The 19,121-nt window shown below is 47.4% G+C and overlaps 1 protein-coding gene across 3 annotated transcripts; it reads left to right on the top strand.

Annotated features, from left to right (window-relative positions):
• The first annotated feature begins 1,582 nt into the window (after positions 1–1,582).
• LOC311244252 (basement membrane-specific heparan sulfate proteoglycan core protein) lies at positions 1,583–19,088 on the top strand. Of its 3 annotated transcripts, none has more exons than XM_084333659.1 (16): positions 1,583–1,903; positions 2,129–2,419; positions 2,540–2,806; positions 2,912–3,202; positions 3,923–4,189; positions 4,399–4,689; positions 4,921–5,196; positions 5,350–5,637; positions 9,057–9,341; positions 10,168–10,282; positions 15,917–16,074; positions 16,738–16,839; positions 17,046–17,114; positions 18,114–18,173; positions 18,311–18,385; positions 18,519–19,088. In XM_084333659.1, the coding sequence occupies exons 1-16, from the start codon at positions 1,621–1,623 to the stop codon at positions 18,575–18,577; spliced, it is 3,177 nt and encodes a 1,058-aa protein (XP_084189785.1). In that variant the 5' UTR covers positions 1,583–1,620; the 3' UTR covers positions 18,578–19,088. The 3 variants fall into 3 exon arrangements, with proteins under 3 accessions (XP_084189785.1, XP_084189784.1, XP_084189786.1); XM_084333658.1 differs by having other exon boundaries at positions 18,308–18,385; XM_084333660.1 differs by lacking the exon at positions 16,738–16,839 and having other exon boundaries at positions 18,308–18,385.
• The last annotated feature ends 33 nt before the right edge of the window (positions 19,089–19,121 follow it).

The raw sequence follows: 19,121 nt of genomic DNA, 5'->3' as shown, positions 1-19,121 counted from the left end.
TCAAGCCACTGAGCTGGATGGTAAGAACATATTCTTACATGCAGTCTTATTTTGAATCAACTTCAATGTCTTTATGTTGCAGGTGGTAATGGTTTTAAACTTGAAAACATCATTGTCTATGAAAAATATCCAAAGGACAGAAAATCATCTTACTCTTAGGCCCAGTCAAAGTCACTCAAAACACAGGCATATCAGAGAACAGGTGCACACATTTACTCAAGTACAGATAGACTGGTCTTTTTTAATTAAAATTACTATTGCTGCGGTATTGAGCAAAAGATTTTATTTGCAAATATGCCAAGATAAAAAGAGTAATTATTATTATTATTATTATTATTATTATTATTATTATTATTATTATTATTATTATTATTATTATTATTATTATTATTATTATTATTATTATTATTATTATTATTATTATTATTATTATTATTATTATTATTATTATTATTATTATTATTATTATTATTATTATTATTATTATTATTATGGTGTTTAAAATACAGTAGTTGCTGCTGTGAGAACCAGTGATGGTATTTCTTGTTTTTATTTATTTATGTAGATCAATACCCTGGGCCCAGGAGTTCAAAACTTTTAATCCCTATCTGATCGGATCAGATTTGGATTAATTCATTTCAACTCATTATGAATTTAAAATGGGGGACCCTCATGTAAACAAGACGGAAGTCTTTCTCTGGTCTGCATCCCCTTAACAATTGTGTGTATTGAGCTGTACTGTACTGTACCCATTCTGCAATCTGTTAATTAAAATGTTCAATCAATCAATCAATCAATCAATCAATCAATCAATCAATCAATAGGGATTGCAAGTTTTGAACTCCTGGGCCCAGGTGATAGTGATGAGAGGAGTTGTGAAAGGAGGTAGAATTGTTAAGTGTAATGCATTGTTATTGTAGGATTATATCTAGATGTTGTTGTCTCAGTAGGCCATACCCCCTCAGCCTACTGAGAGTTGGCTGTGAGAAGGTGAGAACAGTTGAACAAATGATCATTCTGAAGCTGAAACAATTATACTCATGCAATTTAGGAGTGAATTCAAACATGACTGTATCTTTATACTGGTGTGGGTTGGAGGTTAGTGGTATAGGGGAGGGGTTTCTACTGCTGGACACTCCTCAACTCTTCCACGAGAGGTGTAGAAATTCACACTATAACCTATGTGTGAAGTTATGGCTGAGGCAGATACACACACACACACACACACACACACACACACACACACACACACACACACACACGCACGCACGCACACACACACACACGCACACACACACACACGCACGCACACACGCACGCACGCACGTGTGAACTATGGACATAACAGCAGTAGTTTTACAAATGCTGTCACCTCTAAGAACTGGTGATATCGTTCCAACCTAAGTACCGACTGCTGTCAACTCACTCTCGTCTCATTCACTCCATCCCGTTCCAGCCTCCACCACATCTCGCAGCCTCCCCACCACCACATCTCCCAGCCTCCCCACCACCACATCTCCTAGCTTTCCCACCACCACATCTCCCAGCCTCCCCACCACCACATCTCCCAGCCTCCCCACCACCACATCTCCCAGCCTCCCCACCACCACTCTGCTCCCAATGTCCAGTATCACTCCAAGCCTGCGTGTGGATCCACCTGCTGGACACATCTATGCAGGGGAGAGGGCTGTTCTGCGCTGCGGTGCCAAAGGCGGTTCACCCGACCGGACGTATCTGTGGTACCACAATGACCAAGGAACGGCTCTGCAATCCTCTGATCCCAGTTTGACCAGTTATACCATTGACCCTGCTGCCCTGACTCATGGTGGAGAATACTGGTGCAGAATCAAAGGAGCAGAGGAACTGTCAGCGTTCAGCGACGCAACCTCATTGGATGTCATTGGTGAGATTTCAAGTTCAGTTGTTTCACTGTAGGTCTTCAGTAGAAACAACATGGCTTTTGGCAAGGCTCTTTATAATAATCTCAAATGGTGACTCTCAAATAATGCCAAAACTGATGAATATCGACCAAGATGTGTGTGTTTATTTTAGTTTGACACATTTCTATTCCAGCTACTTTTCACCATTTTAACCATTTAATGTGGATTCTCTTTCAATAAACTTCCAGCCCCACCCAGGCCGTCTCTGGAGCTACAGACCCAGTGGTTGGACGTGTTTCCCACGGAGAGAGTGGAGCTGAGTTGTGGGGTCCAGGACAGTTCTGACTGGACCTACACCTGGTACAGAGATGGAACGGACCTCCAAGCTGACAATACTGTATCCGTGGGCCCAGAGGGGACAACGCTCACCGTCCCATCTGCTACAAAAACCCATTCTGGAGATTACTCCTGTAGAGGTCAACATAGGTCCAAGCCAGTTATCACTAGTTATAGCAACTCCCTTCCCCTCCAAGTATATGGTGAGTTCCATTATGTATTACCATGCCATTTACATGTATCAAAAACTCATTCATACCATTGTGAGTCTTGATGGTGTTGTTAAGGGTTGTTGTCCCTCTTTTACTTTTCATTTTGATAAGCAAACAAGCCTCAGCCAGCAGTGACTCAAACTCCAGGTTTTGACCAGATGTACATTGGAGAGGCAGTGTCCTTCACCTGCAGAGTCCATGGTTCCACCGGATGGGAGTATCTATGGTACAAAGATGGAGCAGGAATTCAAACAACTAGCAATTATACCATAACATCCCCCCAGCCGTCTAGCAGTGGTCAATACTGGTGCCAAGCCAAAAGAGGCAAGGGACTGTTTCATACAGAGAACAGTGATATGAAGACTCTACAGTTCTCTGGTAAGTTCTGCAATAATATTATTCACCAAGCCTAGGAATAGTCATCACTTTGAATGTGAAACACTTGAATATGCTGTGTGCTTCACTTTGTTTTTGAATGTCCAGCCCCACCCAGGCCATCTCTGAAACAGAAGACCCAGTGGTTGGACGTGTTTCCCACGGAGAGAGTGGAGCTGAGCTGTGGGGTCCAGGACAGCTCTGACTGGACCTACACCTGGTACAGAGACGGAACGGACCTCCAAGCTGACAATACTGTATCCGTGGGTCCAGAGGGGTCAACGCTCACCATCCCATCTGCTACACAGACACATGAAGGACTCTATACCTGTAAAGGTCATCATAAAACCAGGAAGGTCAGCTCTGAAGACAGCCAAACAACCAATGTCAGAGTTTATGGTGAGTTTTGATGGCTCTGTCATATATTGCAAAAGTTTGTCTCAGCTTAGCTTTACAATTATCTAATGTAATACCTTTATTATAATCTGCACTGTCCTCCCATCCGTGACATAAGACACTTGTCTATCTATACACTGGTCAGTTTCAATTCTAATAACGTTTATTTGTCTGAAATATATTTGTCTTTTCAGTTTCTATTATTATTATCCCATGTAGGCTGTTGTACTGTAAGATCAACCCAAAGGACTTGTTTGAAAGTGATACATCACCTGAGTGTACTAACTCTCTACTGTCTTTAACTATGAATGTACACAACACTCCAACTTAGCATATTTGCATAATTAGGTTTGAAAACAGAAAACCTTCAGTCCTGTACATTATTTGAATGCTAAAAAGGCAGCCATGTCTTAATTTTCTCTCTTAAATACAAGTTTAGCTATTTGCTATCAGTGACATAGACGTTAAAATGATACATTGGGGGACCCTGATGGAAACAAGACAAACGTCTTTCTCAGGTCTGCATCCCCTTAACAATTGTATGTATTGAGCCGTACTGTATTGTACCCATTCTGCAATCTGTTAAATAAAGTTTTCATTCATTCATTCATTCACATTAACATTTATCATAGATGTACAGTAGTTTTACCCATAGAACACGTTCAGGTAATAAACTACGGTAGTAGGCCTAGTGCTATTGGGTGAACTGTCTTTTTCATTTAGGAAACAAACCCACACCTTCACTGAGCAAGGATCCTTACTTTAAGGAGATGTATGTTGGGGAATCGGTGACATTCAGCTGTAAAGTTGACACCTCCTCTGGCTGGGAGTATCTCTGGTACAAAGATGGAGGACAACTCCCCACCTCTGACACGAATATGACCATCTCTCCTACTCCCTCTGATGGTGGAACATACAACTGCAAGGCCAAAAGAGGCAAAGAAGAATTCTATACAGAGGGCAGTGATCTGTTGGCTCTTCACATTATTGGTAAGAGGAAAGACTTTTCTTTACGTGTATTGTGTTTTAACAGTGCCACTGCCTACTAAATATGTATTAGTATACAATTGATCAAACTGTACTCAGTGGTCAGATTTGTGATACATGATATTGTGTGGATCTAGCCTATTAATTATTGTAATTAGCATTTACATTATTGTGTGACATTATACTGAATGAGTAAATATGTTTCCTTGTAGATATTCCTGTACCGTCTCTGGAGCTACAGACCCAGTGGCTGGACGTGTTTCCCACAGAGAGAGTGGAGCTGAGCTGTGGGGTTCAGGACAGCTCTGACTGGACCTACACCTGGTACAGAGATGGACAGATGCTAGGAGCAGACCACACTGTGTTCCTGGATGCAGAGGGTTCATCTCTTACCATCGTATCTGCTGAGCAAGACCATGCTGGAGGATATACATGTGAGGGACAGCATAGAAGCAGGCATGTGAAAACTAAATCCAGTAGCGCACTCACTGTCATTATCCATGGTGAGTATTCTGACTGACCTAGAAGTTGTTTTAAATCACTTCCTTATGGTTATCTTCTGTACACTGACTGTACATATATACATCTATACACTCACTGTCATTATCCATAGTGAGTATTCTGACTGACCTAGAAGTTGTTTTAAATCACTTCCTTATGGTTATCATCATCTATACATCTATACACACACAACTATTAGTGAAACAACTTCTTTTTTCCTTTGCGAATTTTAGCAAACAAACCGAAGCCCTTGATGACTCAGAGTCCAAATGTTGAGAAGATATACATGAGAGAGAGAGTGTCCTTCAACTGCAGAGTCGCTGTATCCTCTGGCTGGGAGTATCTGTGGTACAGAAATGGAACACAACTACTCAACAGTAACACTGGCAATAGTTTTACCATTGACCCTGCCATCAGATCTAACAGTGGAAGTTACCACTGTATGGCTAAAAGAGGCAAAACAATATTCAATACAGAGTACAGTGAGGTCCGAACTCTACGCATAATTGGTGAGTCATACAAGTTCAACTAATGTTACAATGTTTAGAATAAATTGGCAATAATGTAAGAATGTACCTGAAAAAGCATAATGTTGATGTCCGAGAGTAAACTTATACCAGATATGGTTATGAAAACCTCATGTTTGTTGTGCTGTACTGTAGATATTCCTGTTCCATCTCTGGAGCTACAGACCCAGTGGTTGGATGTGTTTCGCACGGAGAGAGTGGAGCTGAGCTGTAGGGTTCAGGGCAGCTCTGACTGGACCTACACCTGGCACAGAGATGGAGCTGATATCCCAACGAAATATACCGTCTCAGATGGAGCTTCCTTTACCATCCGCTCTGTTTTACCAAGACATGCTGGGATGTACATCTGCGGGGGGCGACATAAGACCAGGCTGAGGCGCATCAGCACCAAGCGCTCTTCTGGACTGACCCTCAAAGTCTATGGTGAGTGGTGGCAGTGGTGTAGTACTCGAGTCGACTCAGACTCAAGTCCGCGTCGCATGGACTTATTTTCAGGACTCGTGACTCGACTTGGACTTGAGCACTGATGACTCGGACTTGAACTTGGACTCGAGCATTGACTGCATTCGGACTCGGAAGGTGCTGTGGAATAATATATTGATTCCCCAACTCTCATGTAAAGACCCCCCCCCCCCCCCACCCATTTGACCTATCAAATGGGACCCCCTCCTCCCCCTTTTCACTATATAGGGCCCCTCCAGACAGCATTCGGGATCTCTACCTGGGTCATTTCAGCTGATCACCTAGGGCGAGAGCCTCAGCCATTCTCTCCCTAAATACTATGTGTATATTTCTATCTGTCTGGTTAATAAACCTTGTTGTTAACTGGGCCTCGGTTGACTGAGGACGATAGGTTATGTATATAACCTAGTTATATGAGTACTGGCTGAGCGTCTACCAAGAGCTGGATCAGGACCGGGAACCACACAGCTGTGCCCCGGTCCGGCGCAACCAGGATCAAGGTCCTGTGCTCCCACCGTACCCGCTCCAACAACTGACCTATCAGGTGTGAGGGGGGGAAGGCGTACAGAAGCCCGGGCGGCCATGGATACACTGAGAAGGCATCCACCCCCAAGGGAGGATCGTCCTCCCGACTGACCGAGAACCACAAGGGGCACTTGTGAGATTGTCTGCTCGCAAACAGATCCACTGAAGCTTCCCCGAAGCGATCCCAGATCTGCCTGACTACGTCTTGACGCAGTACCCACTCGTCGTGATGAGGACCGCCCCGCGACATCACATCCGCGCCCACATTCTCCTTGCCAGGGATGTGGAGCGCCCTCAGACTGCGCAGATTGTGAGACGCCCATAGCCAGAGGCTGACCGCCGCCCGGTGTAGACGGGTGGAGCGTACTCCACCCTGTCTGTTGATATACGCTGCTGCTGTCATACTGTCCGTCCTGGCCAAAACGTGCTCGCCTACCACCAAGTGGGCGAGCCGTCTGAGGACCAGGAGGACCGCCTTCAATTCCAACACATTGATGTGCAGGGCAGACCGGGCAGCATGGATCGTCCAGCTGCCCCCTACTGCGTTGGTCCGACACGTCCCCCCCCATCCCATGAGGGAGGCGTCGGTGAAGACCGTGACGTGTGAACGCCTGCTGCCCATGGGGACCCCGTTGGTGAGGATACCAGTCCTCCTCCAGTGGGCGAGATCCCCCCGTATCGACAAGGGAACGTCAACCGTTTCCACTTGCCCCTCACCGGGTCTATTTTCATACTGGAAAACCACCTCTGTATCCTCCTCATGAAGAGGAGGCCAAGAGGGACCACAGCGTGAGCAGATGCCATCATACCGAGCAGGCGCATCACCTGCAGCGCCGTGACCGTCCCTCCAGGACGGAAACCCCAGAGCGCGTTGAGGATAGACACTCTCCGTTGCTCCGAGAGGGTTGCCCTCATGGGCCTTGAACTTAGAACCAAGCCCAAGTACTCCACCTGTTGACTGGGAAGAGGCGTACTCTTCTTCCAGTTCACAGCAAAACCCAGCCTGGTGAGGAATTCCACCACCAGCCTGGTATGAGACCTGGCGACCTCCTCCGACCGGCTGAGGAGCAGCATGTCGTCGAGATAGAAAATAATTTGTATCCCCTGACGACGTAGAGGCTCCAGCGCGGTCTCTACGCACTTGGTGAATGTGCGGGGGGCCAGAGAGTAGCCGAACGGCAACCTCTGGTATTCGTACACTACGCCCTGAAAAAGGAACCGTAGGTATTTCCTGTGAGGAGGGAAAATTGGGATGTGAAAATACGCATCCTTCAGGTCTATGGAGGTGAACCAGTCTCCCACCCTGACAGCGAGTAGCAGGTGTTTGACGGTCAACATTCTGAACGGTCTCGCCACAATCAGACGATTGAACGCGGACAGATCCAGTATAGGTCTGACACCTCCCGTTTTTTGGGCACCAGAAAATAACGGGAGTAGACGCCTGACATCGCGTCCTCTCTCGGGACCACGACTACGGCCTGCTTCGCCAACAGAGATTGGATCTCGTCGGCCAGAGCTGTCACTGCTGCTGACCCTGACAATAGAGTAGTTGTTCTGCAGCCGGACATGCAAGGCGTGAGGACCCCATGGGTTCCTACACACCGTAGCCCTGCAGTGATATTACTACCACCCAAATCACGCTTCATAACGCTAGTTCACAGGGTGCAAGCATCCGCCATGATGGAAACGAAATAGAGGAAGGGCGAGTGGTGACCACGCCTGGTGCCTTATAGTACGGCACTGGGGCGGGGCCTGGTCAGATGCTGGGTGCATTTGTTTTTCGTTAATGAAGTACAGTAGGTACTGGAGATGAGGTACATCTCGATGGCGAAGAGCAAGACGCGATTCGCCAGTACGACTATATAACATTCTTCAGGATATCCACAATATCCCACAGTGCAGACGAGGACTCGGACTTGTTATTTGATAAATACAGTTGTTTTTGTTTGTTTGGCATTTCAAACTCCCTTTGAAATGGTGACCACTGTGTCATTGATGTTTAATGTAGACCCTTTTTTTTTTTTTTGTATGTCAACTCTTTGACTGCCAGAGTGGAGTGGACTCAACCTTGATGACTTGGACTCAAACTCGGACTAGGGTAATGGGGACTCGACTCTGGCTCTTCTTTGGTGACTCGGACTTGGACTGGAACACTGGGGACTCGAGATTTAGTGACTCGACTACAACACGAGTTGTGGTGAGGTTTAGTTAGTGCATTGATACATACTTAAAGAGATAGGTCACATTTTTAACCCTTTCACTGCCACACTACAGAAGGTTAACCCTTTACTATCACACTACCGACGGTTACCGGCTGTTGTGTGGCAGTGAAAGGGTTAACCTTCTGTGTATTGTCACAGTGAAAGGGTTAACTGTTTGGTAGTGCGGCAGTGAAAGGGTTAAAGCCAATATGACCATTGTTTTTTTTTAGGTTTTTTATATTGGAGGTATATATTGTTATATCATGCCAAGCTTGTCCCTTACAAAAAAAGTACATTTTCAAATAGTATTATGATACACTATTTTCAAAAAGTATACATCATTTTCTTTATCAGTACAATGATGGTAGAGATCAAAACATGATTGAAATATATAATTATTATCATTGGTATCATGGGTTAAATTGCATTACCATGGTATTGTTTACGTGCAAAAGTGGTACCATGTCAATAACAGACTTTTGACATTGCAGTATCATGATAAATTATTCATGGCCAGTAATGGTACAACTGAAATGACCATCGAACCACCATGATACTTCATCCCTTTAAGGCTTATCTGGCTATAACTAACATTGGGCACTTCAGTGCAAATCCAGTTTATGTTTAAAATGTTTACATGTTGTCTCCCCTCAGATGAGTCAGATGAGTTTCCCAAGCCTATGCTCACACGGGACCCAGGGTTTAAGCCGATGTACGTTGGGGAATCAGTGTTGTTCAGCTGTCGAGTCAACGTCTCCTCTGGGTGGGAGTTTCTGTGGGTCAAAGATGGACAAGCGCTCCACACATCAGACAGCACTTATTCACTCACCTCCACTGTCCTCGCAAATACTGGAGAATATCAATGCCAGGCCAAGAGAGGCCAGAAAACCATAATGTTCCAAACTGACTTGACTGAGGCTCTGAATCTCCATATTCAAGGTAAGATTCCATTGACTTGCTTTTCTTAAACGTGTGGTTATTGTAAGTATTCAGCGGTTAAATGATTAGATTAGATTAAAATGTATTGTCATCATACAGCACAAGTACAGTACAACGAAAATAAGTTTGGCATCCAACCAGAGTGTAAATGTAACAGCAATATACAATCTACAGGTGATTTAACTGGGTACAAAATATACAAATTAGTACTACTGAGTGTAGTGCTAATCAGATGTATGTACAGAGTTGTAGTATAATATGTATGTACAGTGATACAGATGTAAAGACAGTATGGTAGTAGTCATACTGGCCAGCAGCGTAACTAGTAAGAGTAGGATATGTACTGTATATAGATATAGTAAAGGACTATGTGCAGGTACGTACAGACAGGTGTGAATAGATACATAGGGGCGACAGTGGCTCAGGAGGTAGAGCAGTCGTTTGGTATTCCGGGGGTTCCCAGTTCAATTCCCGCTCCTCCCGGGCAGTGTGTCGAAGTGTCCTTGAGCAAGACACTTAACCCCGAATTGCTCCCGATGAGCAGGTTGGCACCTTGCATGGTTGCCTCCGCCATCGGTGTGTGAATGTGTCAGTGAATGGGTAAAATGTGAGGAACAAATTGTAAAGCGCTTTGGATAAAAGCGCTATATAAATGCAGCCATTTACATATGCGGTGAGAATAAATATATACAGTATTATTGTACATGCTATCATACAGAGCTATGGGTTATATGCAGGCGTATAAGTAAGTACAGTATATAGAGGGGTTATATGCAGGTATATGTGTATGTATGATGTATATTCAGTTCCATCTGTGTGTCTGCAGTGCGTCCATGGACTGTGGTGACCTTGTTAACCGGCTGGTCAGAGGTCTTCTCCACGGATAGTCTGGTCCTCAGATGTGATGTGCAGGAAAGCAGAGACCTGTGGAACTACACATGGTACGATCTGAAGCCCCAGAACACAATACAACTACATAGATATAAAAGAGATGTTTGGTACTACTTCATTTTAGAGGAGCATGACAGTTATGTCTTATATGTATGTTATCTCACTCTCATCTCTTTAGACATTACAATGTTCTGTCTCATTAGGGGCTCTGCTTGGCATCACTCTGCACTATCTCGCATACGTGCACGCGCACTGAATAAATTCCACAAATGTACCTTTAATACCAGTACTAGTCCGACCACACCCCTCATCAGCTTACCTTCATAAGCAGGTGTGTGGTCACCTGCTCTCCTCCTTCTCGCTTTCACCACAAGGAAGTGCCTGGTAGTACCCCACTTGACGTGTTGTTAGTTGAAAAGAGTTGTGACGAGTTTACATTGTGCTTAATTTTTTCTTCTCTCACATCTGTTGTAAAAGAAAAAGTTGGGTCATAATGTATTCCGCGGAGAGTAGACCCGCTAGACCTACTCTTCACCAGCGGTTCTCCATTCCCGCCTCCGTCGTGTGCCTTGGTGCTGGGCTGTTGCCACTTTCGTGGTTGCCGGCCCAGCCCAGGAGGCAGCCGGTGGATAGTTTGCCTCACCGAAGAGCCGAGGAGTCGGTGCCGTCGCTCCGGCGATGGCCTGATCTCGACTCTGGTTCCTCTGGTTCCGGGGAATCGCCCGTTGGTGAACGGGGGGTTGTCTTGGAGCCAGAGGATTTGCGACGCAAACTTTTCGCGTCTGCACGTTCACGTCGCAAGATGGTAGCGTGCAGATGCGAACGGCCTGGGTTTGGGGAACTGCTGGAGACCAGCGAAGATGCGTCCGGCTCTGGATTTCCAATGGAAACTGAGGACTTCATGGAAGAGGCGGACGGGTTTTTGTATGATGGCCCCGTGGAGGAGAGTATCCCTCCTCAGGAGACCTCGGAGGGGGGGGAAATGGCTCCATGGGGCTCCCTGTTCGAGGATGTCGAGGAACCACCTTGGCCTCATCAGCAGGATGCCCTCATCAGACTGTGGCTCCTTGACCAGTCGCAGCCTGCTGCATGTGAGGGATGCGGGGTCGGTGGAGGAAGGTCCGCAGGGGGAACTGCGGGCTTTGTTTCCCGAACTCATGGCGGTAGCCGCCGCCGCAAACGGCGTGCCGCTGCCGCTGCCATTGCCTGCACCTGTCCCTGATGACCTCATAGGTCATCCCTGGCAGCGTCCCCCAGTGAGAGGGGTGGACGTTGTCTACCCATTTTTCCCATCGATGGGGGCCTATGTTCGTCGGGGTCAGGCGGTGTCCAACATCATGGGACTAACTCCCGCCTACGTACCAGTTACGCGGGTGTCGGGGTTAGTCAAAGGTATGGGGGAGGGCGTGCCTCGGCTTGACAGTCCGATGGCCGCGCTCCTCTGTCCGGATATGGTGTGGGAAGCCGGTCCTCCAGGGGAAATCGGCTAGGCGATTGGCTTATTGGGGTGGTCATTCATCGCTGGTACACAATCGCTGGCTGCGGCGTCTAACATCGCCCACCTGGCTAGATTTGTATCGGGGATAATGACGGGCGGCACGGATCTGAACGAGGTGAAATGCGATCAGATCACCCAGGCTGCGGGAGCTGTCCTGCACCTTTCCCAGGTGCTGGCCATAGCCATGGGGAAAGTGCGCGCCCTGGCCACCCTGGGCCAGCGTCATCTTTGGCTGGAGCAGGCCCGTGTGCCAGAGAAGAAGAGAGCTCCTCTTCTGACGGCCGCCCTCTCCGACGCTGGCCTATTCGGGAAGGCCCTGCGGTTGATGACCTCTACATGCAGAGAGATGGCAGAGGAGAGGTCCATTCTCCAACCCCATTTTCCGCCTCCCGTCCTTGCCGGTGGAGTCAGAAGGCTTCCGCGACGTCGAGCTGTCTCCGTCGCCGCTACCGCTGCCTCCGTCGCCGCTACCGCTGCCTCCGCCGCCGCTGCTGGCCCTGCCAAGAGGGCCAGGGGACGAAACGGCGCTTCTGCCACCGCCGGCCCATCCACGACCGGAGGAGACGGTAGGGAACGTCGTGTCCAGCAGACAGTAACCTACCGTCCCTCCGGGGCTCCTCGGGGTGGCAAGACTCGAGCAGCGCGAGGTGGCAGACGCCGTTGAGTGACTTTTCCCCTCTGTGTCCCCTCTCCTCTACACCCTCCCCGGCCCCTCTATGATTTTGTGCCTTAGAACACTTTATAGTTTAATAAAAAAGTTCCCCGATATAAGGGGGACTGTGTTTTGGCCGAACAAACTGTGTGTTTCTTCAACAATTCATATGGTGGGGTTGTGTATATATGAATCTGCCCTTTTTACGTTGTGTGATGAGTCGTGTTGTGTTACGAGGTTAAGCAGGGTCTGCAACGTACACTCGGTAATAGGTTCTATTAGCTTGATGCTCCACATGCAGGTAGAAACTGGTGTTATTCCATTGCTTGAACTAAGTATATGTGTCTCACAATGCTGTGTTGTTTAGTTGCAGTAATACTCGTACACACACATTTCACGGCCTAGCCGTTTACTCTCGATCAGCGTTTTTTTACTATGTACGACATAGTCAACGGGTGTAGGATTCACACACAGGCGACTTGTGTTTTGTTGTAAAATCCTGTTCACATTTTTGTGGGTAGCGGGCATTGTATTAGCTTATGCTATGCATTGCATTCTACCGGAGGTTTTCAAGATGGCTACGGTTGTTTTTCTGTGTGTAGGGTATGAAGGGTGTTTCTTGTGAGGGGGTGTCGAATAAACCCCTTCTTTTCCCACTTGATTGGTTTAGGGGATTTTTGATCTCTTCTGCTGAGCCAGTCAGGGCCAAGCCGGTGGGACGTCTTGGCGGGGGGGGGGGTATTCTACCGACTTCTATTACAAGACAGGAGCCGGCAGGTTTCCCCGCCCGTTGTAGCGGTGTTGCTATGGCGACGCCTTCCATGAGTTGAGGTGTCTTAAAGGTGTCGAGTTAGGGCGTAGGGCTCACAGTTCTGCTGCGCCCGATTTATGTGTAAACTTGAGTCAGTTGGTCACGTGACTCACAGTTGGCATATCTTTTTCATGACTATGAACTCATGTGGGAAGGTGTTTCTGGGAGGGTCTGGTCTTACACTCTGATTAAAAAGAGTGACTGGATTAAAATCATGTGAAAACAGGTTTTTTACTCCCAGCTGTGCAGTTGGGTCATACGGGTGATGCTTTTTCTTTATTATTATAAAGAGTTGGATGTGTCTATATGGATTGGAAATGAGGGTCCCTGATGGAAATAAGACTAACGTCTTTCTCAGGTCTGCCTCCCCTTAACCAATTGTGTGTATTGCCGTACTGGGTTGTACCCTTTCTGCAATCTGTTGGGTAAAGTTTTTCATTCATTCATTCATGGAGTTGATTGCATCTCGCCCCTCTTGTCGTTCCCCTGGGCATCTTGGGGATTCAATAAGGTGGTCTAAACAGCCTATTGTTGATGTGGGTATGTCAAAACGCACACATAGTGCTAGCTCAGGATGTTCTGTTGGACATTAGCTGACTGGCGCGCCTTGATTGCTTGGGGTTAAAACAGCGTTTTTATGAAGCAATTGGGATGGGGGTTTTTCCTCTTCCGACACCCTGTGTGGTTGTCGATGGGTTCCCGTTCATGTCAGGGGATGATAACGGAATGGGTCTGAACATATGGGGAAGGGTCTCACGGCCTGGGGGTGGGCCGCCGGGCGCGGTTCGTACCGAAACGTCTGGGTGGCGCCTTCTTTTTATGTTTTAGGATCAACACGCATATCTGCCCCTTCTCCTGGGGTTGGCAGGTCGGCGTGGTTAGGGCACGGGACTGGTTCTGGTCGCGCTGGTCCAGATCAGTTACACCCGTTGTCCGCCGGGGATGCAGATCTGCTGTTCTGGTACCCTGAGGGACTTGGGTTTTTTTCAGGGGGAAAAAATGCTAGGTCGGTCCGGGTGTCACAGGGTTGAGCGTTATGGAACCCTTGTTGGGTACGTTGTATTCTGCACTGTCGTAATGGCTTATGGCCGTGCCAACCTGTACGCGCCCGATCTCGTCGGATCTCGGCCGCTGTGCAGGTTGGTCTTGGTTGGTACTTGGTTGGGTGACCTCCTGGGAATACCGAGTGTGGGGTGCTGGGGCTGGTCTTCCATTTTTTACGCTCTTCTCTTGCGCTTGGCGAAGAGGGGCCTGTTGGGGTGGTTTTAGCCTCCTCGGGGGACCCTGTGCTCCCCGTATCACCGGGCCCGGTCCGGGGTAATGTTTCGTTGACCCGTAGGCCCGGGATAACCCTGTTGGAAACCGGAACGCGGGCTGCGGCAGTGCCGCAGGTGTGTTTTGGGGTTTCTTTCCTGAGGGGTTATGGGACCAACCATTGCATAGGGTAATGCCTGGGTGGTTGGTTCTCTGGTGTGTTGCTGCAGTGTCAACTCCCGGGTTCACCGGTTGAGGGTGCCCCTGCACGTTCATGACGTCTGCCGATCGTGTCAGCCTTCTCTGTGGAGGCTTGGTTATGCGACAACGCCAGCATAGGCCCCTTCTGCCAGGGCGGCTGTGTTCAGCTGTCCTTTCTGGCGCCTGTCTCGTCCGCAGTCTCCAGGCTTGGGTTGACAGCCTGTTGCCTGGTCTTTTTTCCCGGTGCACTGCCTGCTTCCGTTGGTTAACTCTTGTGTGTTACGGCCATGCTGTCTGCCTGTTGCAGGGCCAGTGTGCCAGGCGGTGTACTGTTGGGGAGGACAGGGCCCGCTCGGCTGAGGGGCCTTTGTCCGAATACGCTGGCGATGTGGGGGGCGGGGTCACTAAGTGCCCACCTGGTGGGGTCTTGATGCTGGCATCGTGGACTTCTCCGGGCCCCCATTCCAGGGAGTCCAGTCCTTTTGGTGGGTCTGGGTCTTCCTTCGCGCTCCGCTGCTACGGCCTTGCCACGGGGTTGGGTTTGCCCTTGATCCCGTGATTCTGGGGGCTGTAACGAGGTTGTTCCCTACGTTCGTTCCCGGGTGGCATGCGGGTTGTGCGTGGGTGTAGTCGTGGGGTCAAGCCACGGTCTGCTCACCCTGTGCGTTGAGTTGCTTGAGTGCCTCTTCGCGCGGTCGGGTCCGTCGCCCTCTCGGTAAACCTCTAATAGGGAGGGTGCCCTCCATTAGGGGGGGTCGGGGGGGCTCGGCCCTCCCTGTTCTTTGGTTGTGGGGGGCCTTCAGCGGGGTGTATTTGTCGGCCAGTGGCTCCGCTTGGCCTCCCTTTGTGCAGAGTGATGCCAAGCAGAGCCCCTAATGAGACAGAACGTTAGGTTATAACTATAACCAAGTTCTGTTAATTAGGGGTGACGCTTGGCATCCGACGGCCGCTGCAGCCCTTGACCTCACCTTGTGGTGAAAGCTTGGGAAGGAGGAGAGCAGGTGACCACACACCTGCTTATGAAGGTAAGCTGATGAGGGGTGTGGTCGGACTAGTACTGGTATTAAAGGTACATTTGTGGAATTTATTCAGTGCGCGTGCACGTACGCGAGATAGTGCAGAGTGATGCCAAGCGTCACCCCTAATTAACAGAACTTGGTTATAGTTATAACCTAACGTTTTGCTTTCAATAGTAATTTCTTGACAAATAATCAATAAAGACAGAACATGTCTATCTATTTGTTTTTATCTATCCATCTATGACACAGGTTCAGAGAGGGAACATTTATTCATGAGGGTCCTTCTGACAGATACACAGTCACCCCCGATAATGACCCCAACCAGAATCAGTACACCTGCCAGGGTATCCGCACCCTGCGCCCATTATACTCGACCAGGAGTGAGCCTTTCAAGACCAAGAACCTCCGTGAGTATTTCTAGGGCCTGGCGGCAGGAAGGTGGGGGATAAGGACCAAGGCCTTCCATCAATGTTACTGTATTACTGCCTCATTCACTCCAACGCTGTTACCCAGGAATAACCTGCGTCGGCTGTTGGTCTAAATGGGTCAGACTACAACCCAGGTGGAGAGCTTGGTTGAGATAAGGGTCCTACATGGGTTAAACTTGTTTAAAAGGGTTCAAACCCACGTTGAGAGAGCGCCCTCCATTGGCTTTGGTCATGGCGCAATGTGGCACAATGACATGGCGGTATTCATATTTCGGTTGTACAGTCTGTAAATACTTGCACAAGGCTTTTTTTTTGGTGACTGAGAAAGTAAGTAAACCCTACAAAGTGTGAGAACAATGTACATAATTTCCTCTGCCTTGTTAAGACGGCACGCGTGCTCACGACTCCTCTTGACCGTGTTAAAGTTTGATAACCCATTTGAGATGAAGTGACGATATAGTAGGTGTTTTGTGGAACCGGGTCCAGAATAATTTATCTGGGACCTACCCGTGTTACTGGCTTGGCGTACATTGCTCCCCCCCCCCCAACACAAGATGGACCACCTGGGTTAATTAATGGGCCTGTTATTTACCAGAGTCAATGGTGTAAAAGGAGTATTACTGATGTTCCCTCTCTCTGTAGTTCTGAAGAGGAGGGTGCTGCTCTCCATCTCTGGCTGCCTCTTCTTTGGCATCGCCTCGGTCTTCATCGGATGCTTCTTCCTCAGAGTGACACGCAAACCAGGTTTTGCTTCGTCTTTTCTATCCTATGAAAAGAAGCACTACTGCTCACACCGACTAGCGTAGTAGTGACCCAACAACCCACAACAGTGTGGAGTGTATGTATCCCTGCTCTGTTCCCTGGACCATTCAGACCCCAACATGGAGCAGATTAGCCACGGTCCCGGTAGCCACGGTGTGGTGACATACTTTCATTTCTACCCCATACAGTCAGGGAAGCACCAGAGAGCGAGGAGCCCAACCTGTTCCTCACCATGGCAGAGCTGAAGACACGGCTCGGTATGTTTCACCAGGGTCACCAACTCTTAACAGGAGCTGTGGTTGGGCTGAACACGTCTGCATGCGATTTCACTTTAGTTATATAACCTCATTGGGAACTCATTGTGGGGTTATTTCTGCAACTCCTGTGAAATTCTACCACTGATGTTTCCATGTACATGTCAAAATACTTCCCAAAGGTCAGTGAATACCACAATCACAACACCAGAGGGAGCTCCACAAATCATGTTAAACCCAGATTCGGCTCAAATAAGGGACTAAACACGTTTCGCAATTATGCCACATCAATGTGGAACGCCCTACCCAAAGCTGTAAAGGAATGTGAATCACTACCCACTTTCAAAACCTCTCTCAAGGGACACCTACGGGAGACTGCAATTCAACACTGGCCCCTGTAAATATCCTAACCCAACCCCCTCCAATGTACAGTCATTTACCTAGTATGGTTTTGTCAATAGTCCAATGTACAATTTTGTTTGTTTGTACAGTGTCTCCCCCCCCCCTCAATGTACAGTTTTACTTGTTTATACAGTGTGCCCCCCCCCCCCCCCCAACCACCTCCAATGTAAATTACCCAGTATGGTTGTCAATATCCCAATGTACCCAACCCCCCCCACCCAACCTCCTCCAATGTACAGTTTCTACGTCAAATGTATATACTCCCTTTTCTTGACTCCTTCTGTAAAACAGTACTGTATTTGCAAATCTGGTATGTCATAAATGTATAGATGTAGCAGTACTGACTATCTGTATGTCATGTATGTCATATATGTCCTGATGAATTGAAAATGGGGGACCCTGATGTAAACAAGACGAAAGTCTTTCTCTGGTCTGCATCCCCTTAACAATTGTGTGTATTGAGCTGTACTGTATTGTACCCATTCTGCAATCTGTTAATAAAGTTTTCAATCAATCAATCAATCCAAGTTAGGTAGCCATGTGGTCTGGCCGTTTATAGGTTTTGTGGTGATGTATAAGACCCTTCCTTCCTTTTTACAGATCTACCCAGTCCAGTGGTTGACTACATCACTGAGGCAGCACTGATCACACCAACTAAAGGTGAATAGGTTCAGAGGACACTAATACAGTTCATGAACACAATATATACTCTGCATGTACTCTCTCGGCTCATCTCAAGTGTGACGTTATCAATGCTTAGTTGTGTGTGTTCACGTGTAACCTTTTTCATTCAGAAGACACAGATGCAGATGAAAACGGAACAATTTGCAGCGAGTCAACCCTACTGTGCATATCTCCCCAGGCAGACCAAGGTAACTCCAGATACATTAAATATGAAGCTTTCTATCTACGATGATAAGCACATTGTAGTTTCCTTCCCACTGTGAAACATAATACAGTATATTGATCCAGCTCTCCATTCCCCACCCCTCCCTCTCTCTAAAGCAGTGACATCCGAGAACCTTGCAGACAACAACAGGCTTCTACTGTCCTTCAAACAGTGACTCCAAGAGGCCATAGTGCCCTTTCAGCAGAGAATCTTCTTTTTTCTCATGTCAAAACTGTTTAAACATGAAGCATTCTTCTATAGTCTACATTTGTACATTTGAATACCATGCACAATGTCAGCTGTATTGCTGAAATGAGATGACTGTTAAACATGTGACAGATTAGGATTTATATAACTATGAGCCAAACAGAACGGCGATGTGGAGGAATGATGTGCTATAAATCAGCAGCAGTCATATTGTACATAATATAGAATATGATATCAGGTCCATCATTTAGATAATGCATCATATTGTACAGGATAGCAGGTCCATCTTTTAGATAATGCATCATATTGTACATATAGAATGATATCAGGTCCATTTACACTTCTTTTGACTTCTATTTTTTACTTATCTATTTTATTTTTTATCTAGCACACTCTCAGGAGCAGAACAGGAAAAAGCATTTCATATAAAAGTATTCTGTATTTTTGTATGCCAACTAATAAAGAAACTTGAACTTGAACTTTTAGATAATGAATCATATTGTACATATAGA

This window comes from Notolepis coatsorum, assembly GCF_963971535.1.
Source record: "Notolepis coatsorum genome assembly, chromosome: 17".
Taxonomy (NCBI): Eukaryota; Metazoa; Chordata; class Actinopteri; order Aulopiformes; family Paralepididae; genus Notolepis; species Notolepis coatsorum.
This window is presented reverse-complemented; position numbering and strand designations above follow the sequence as displayed.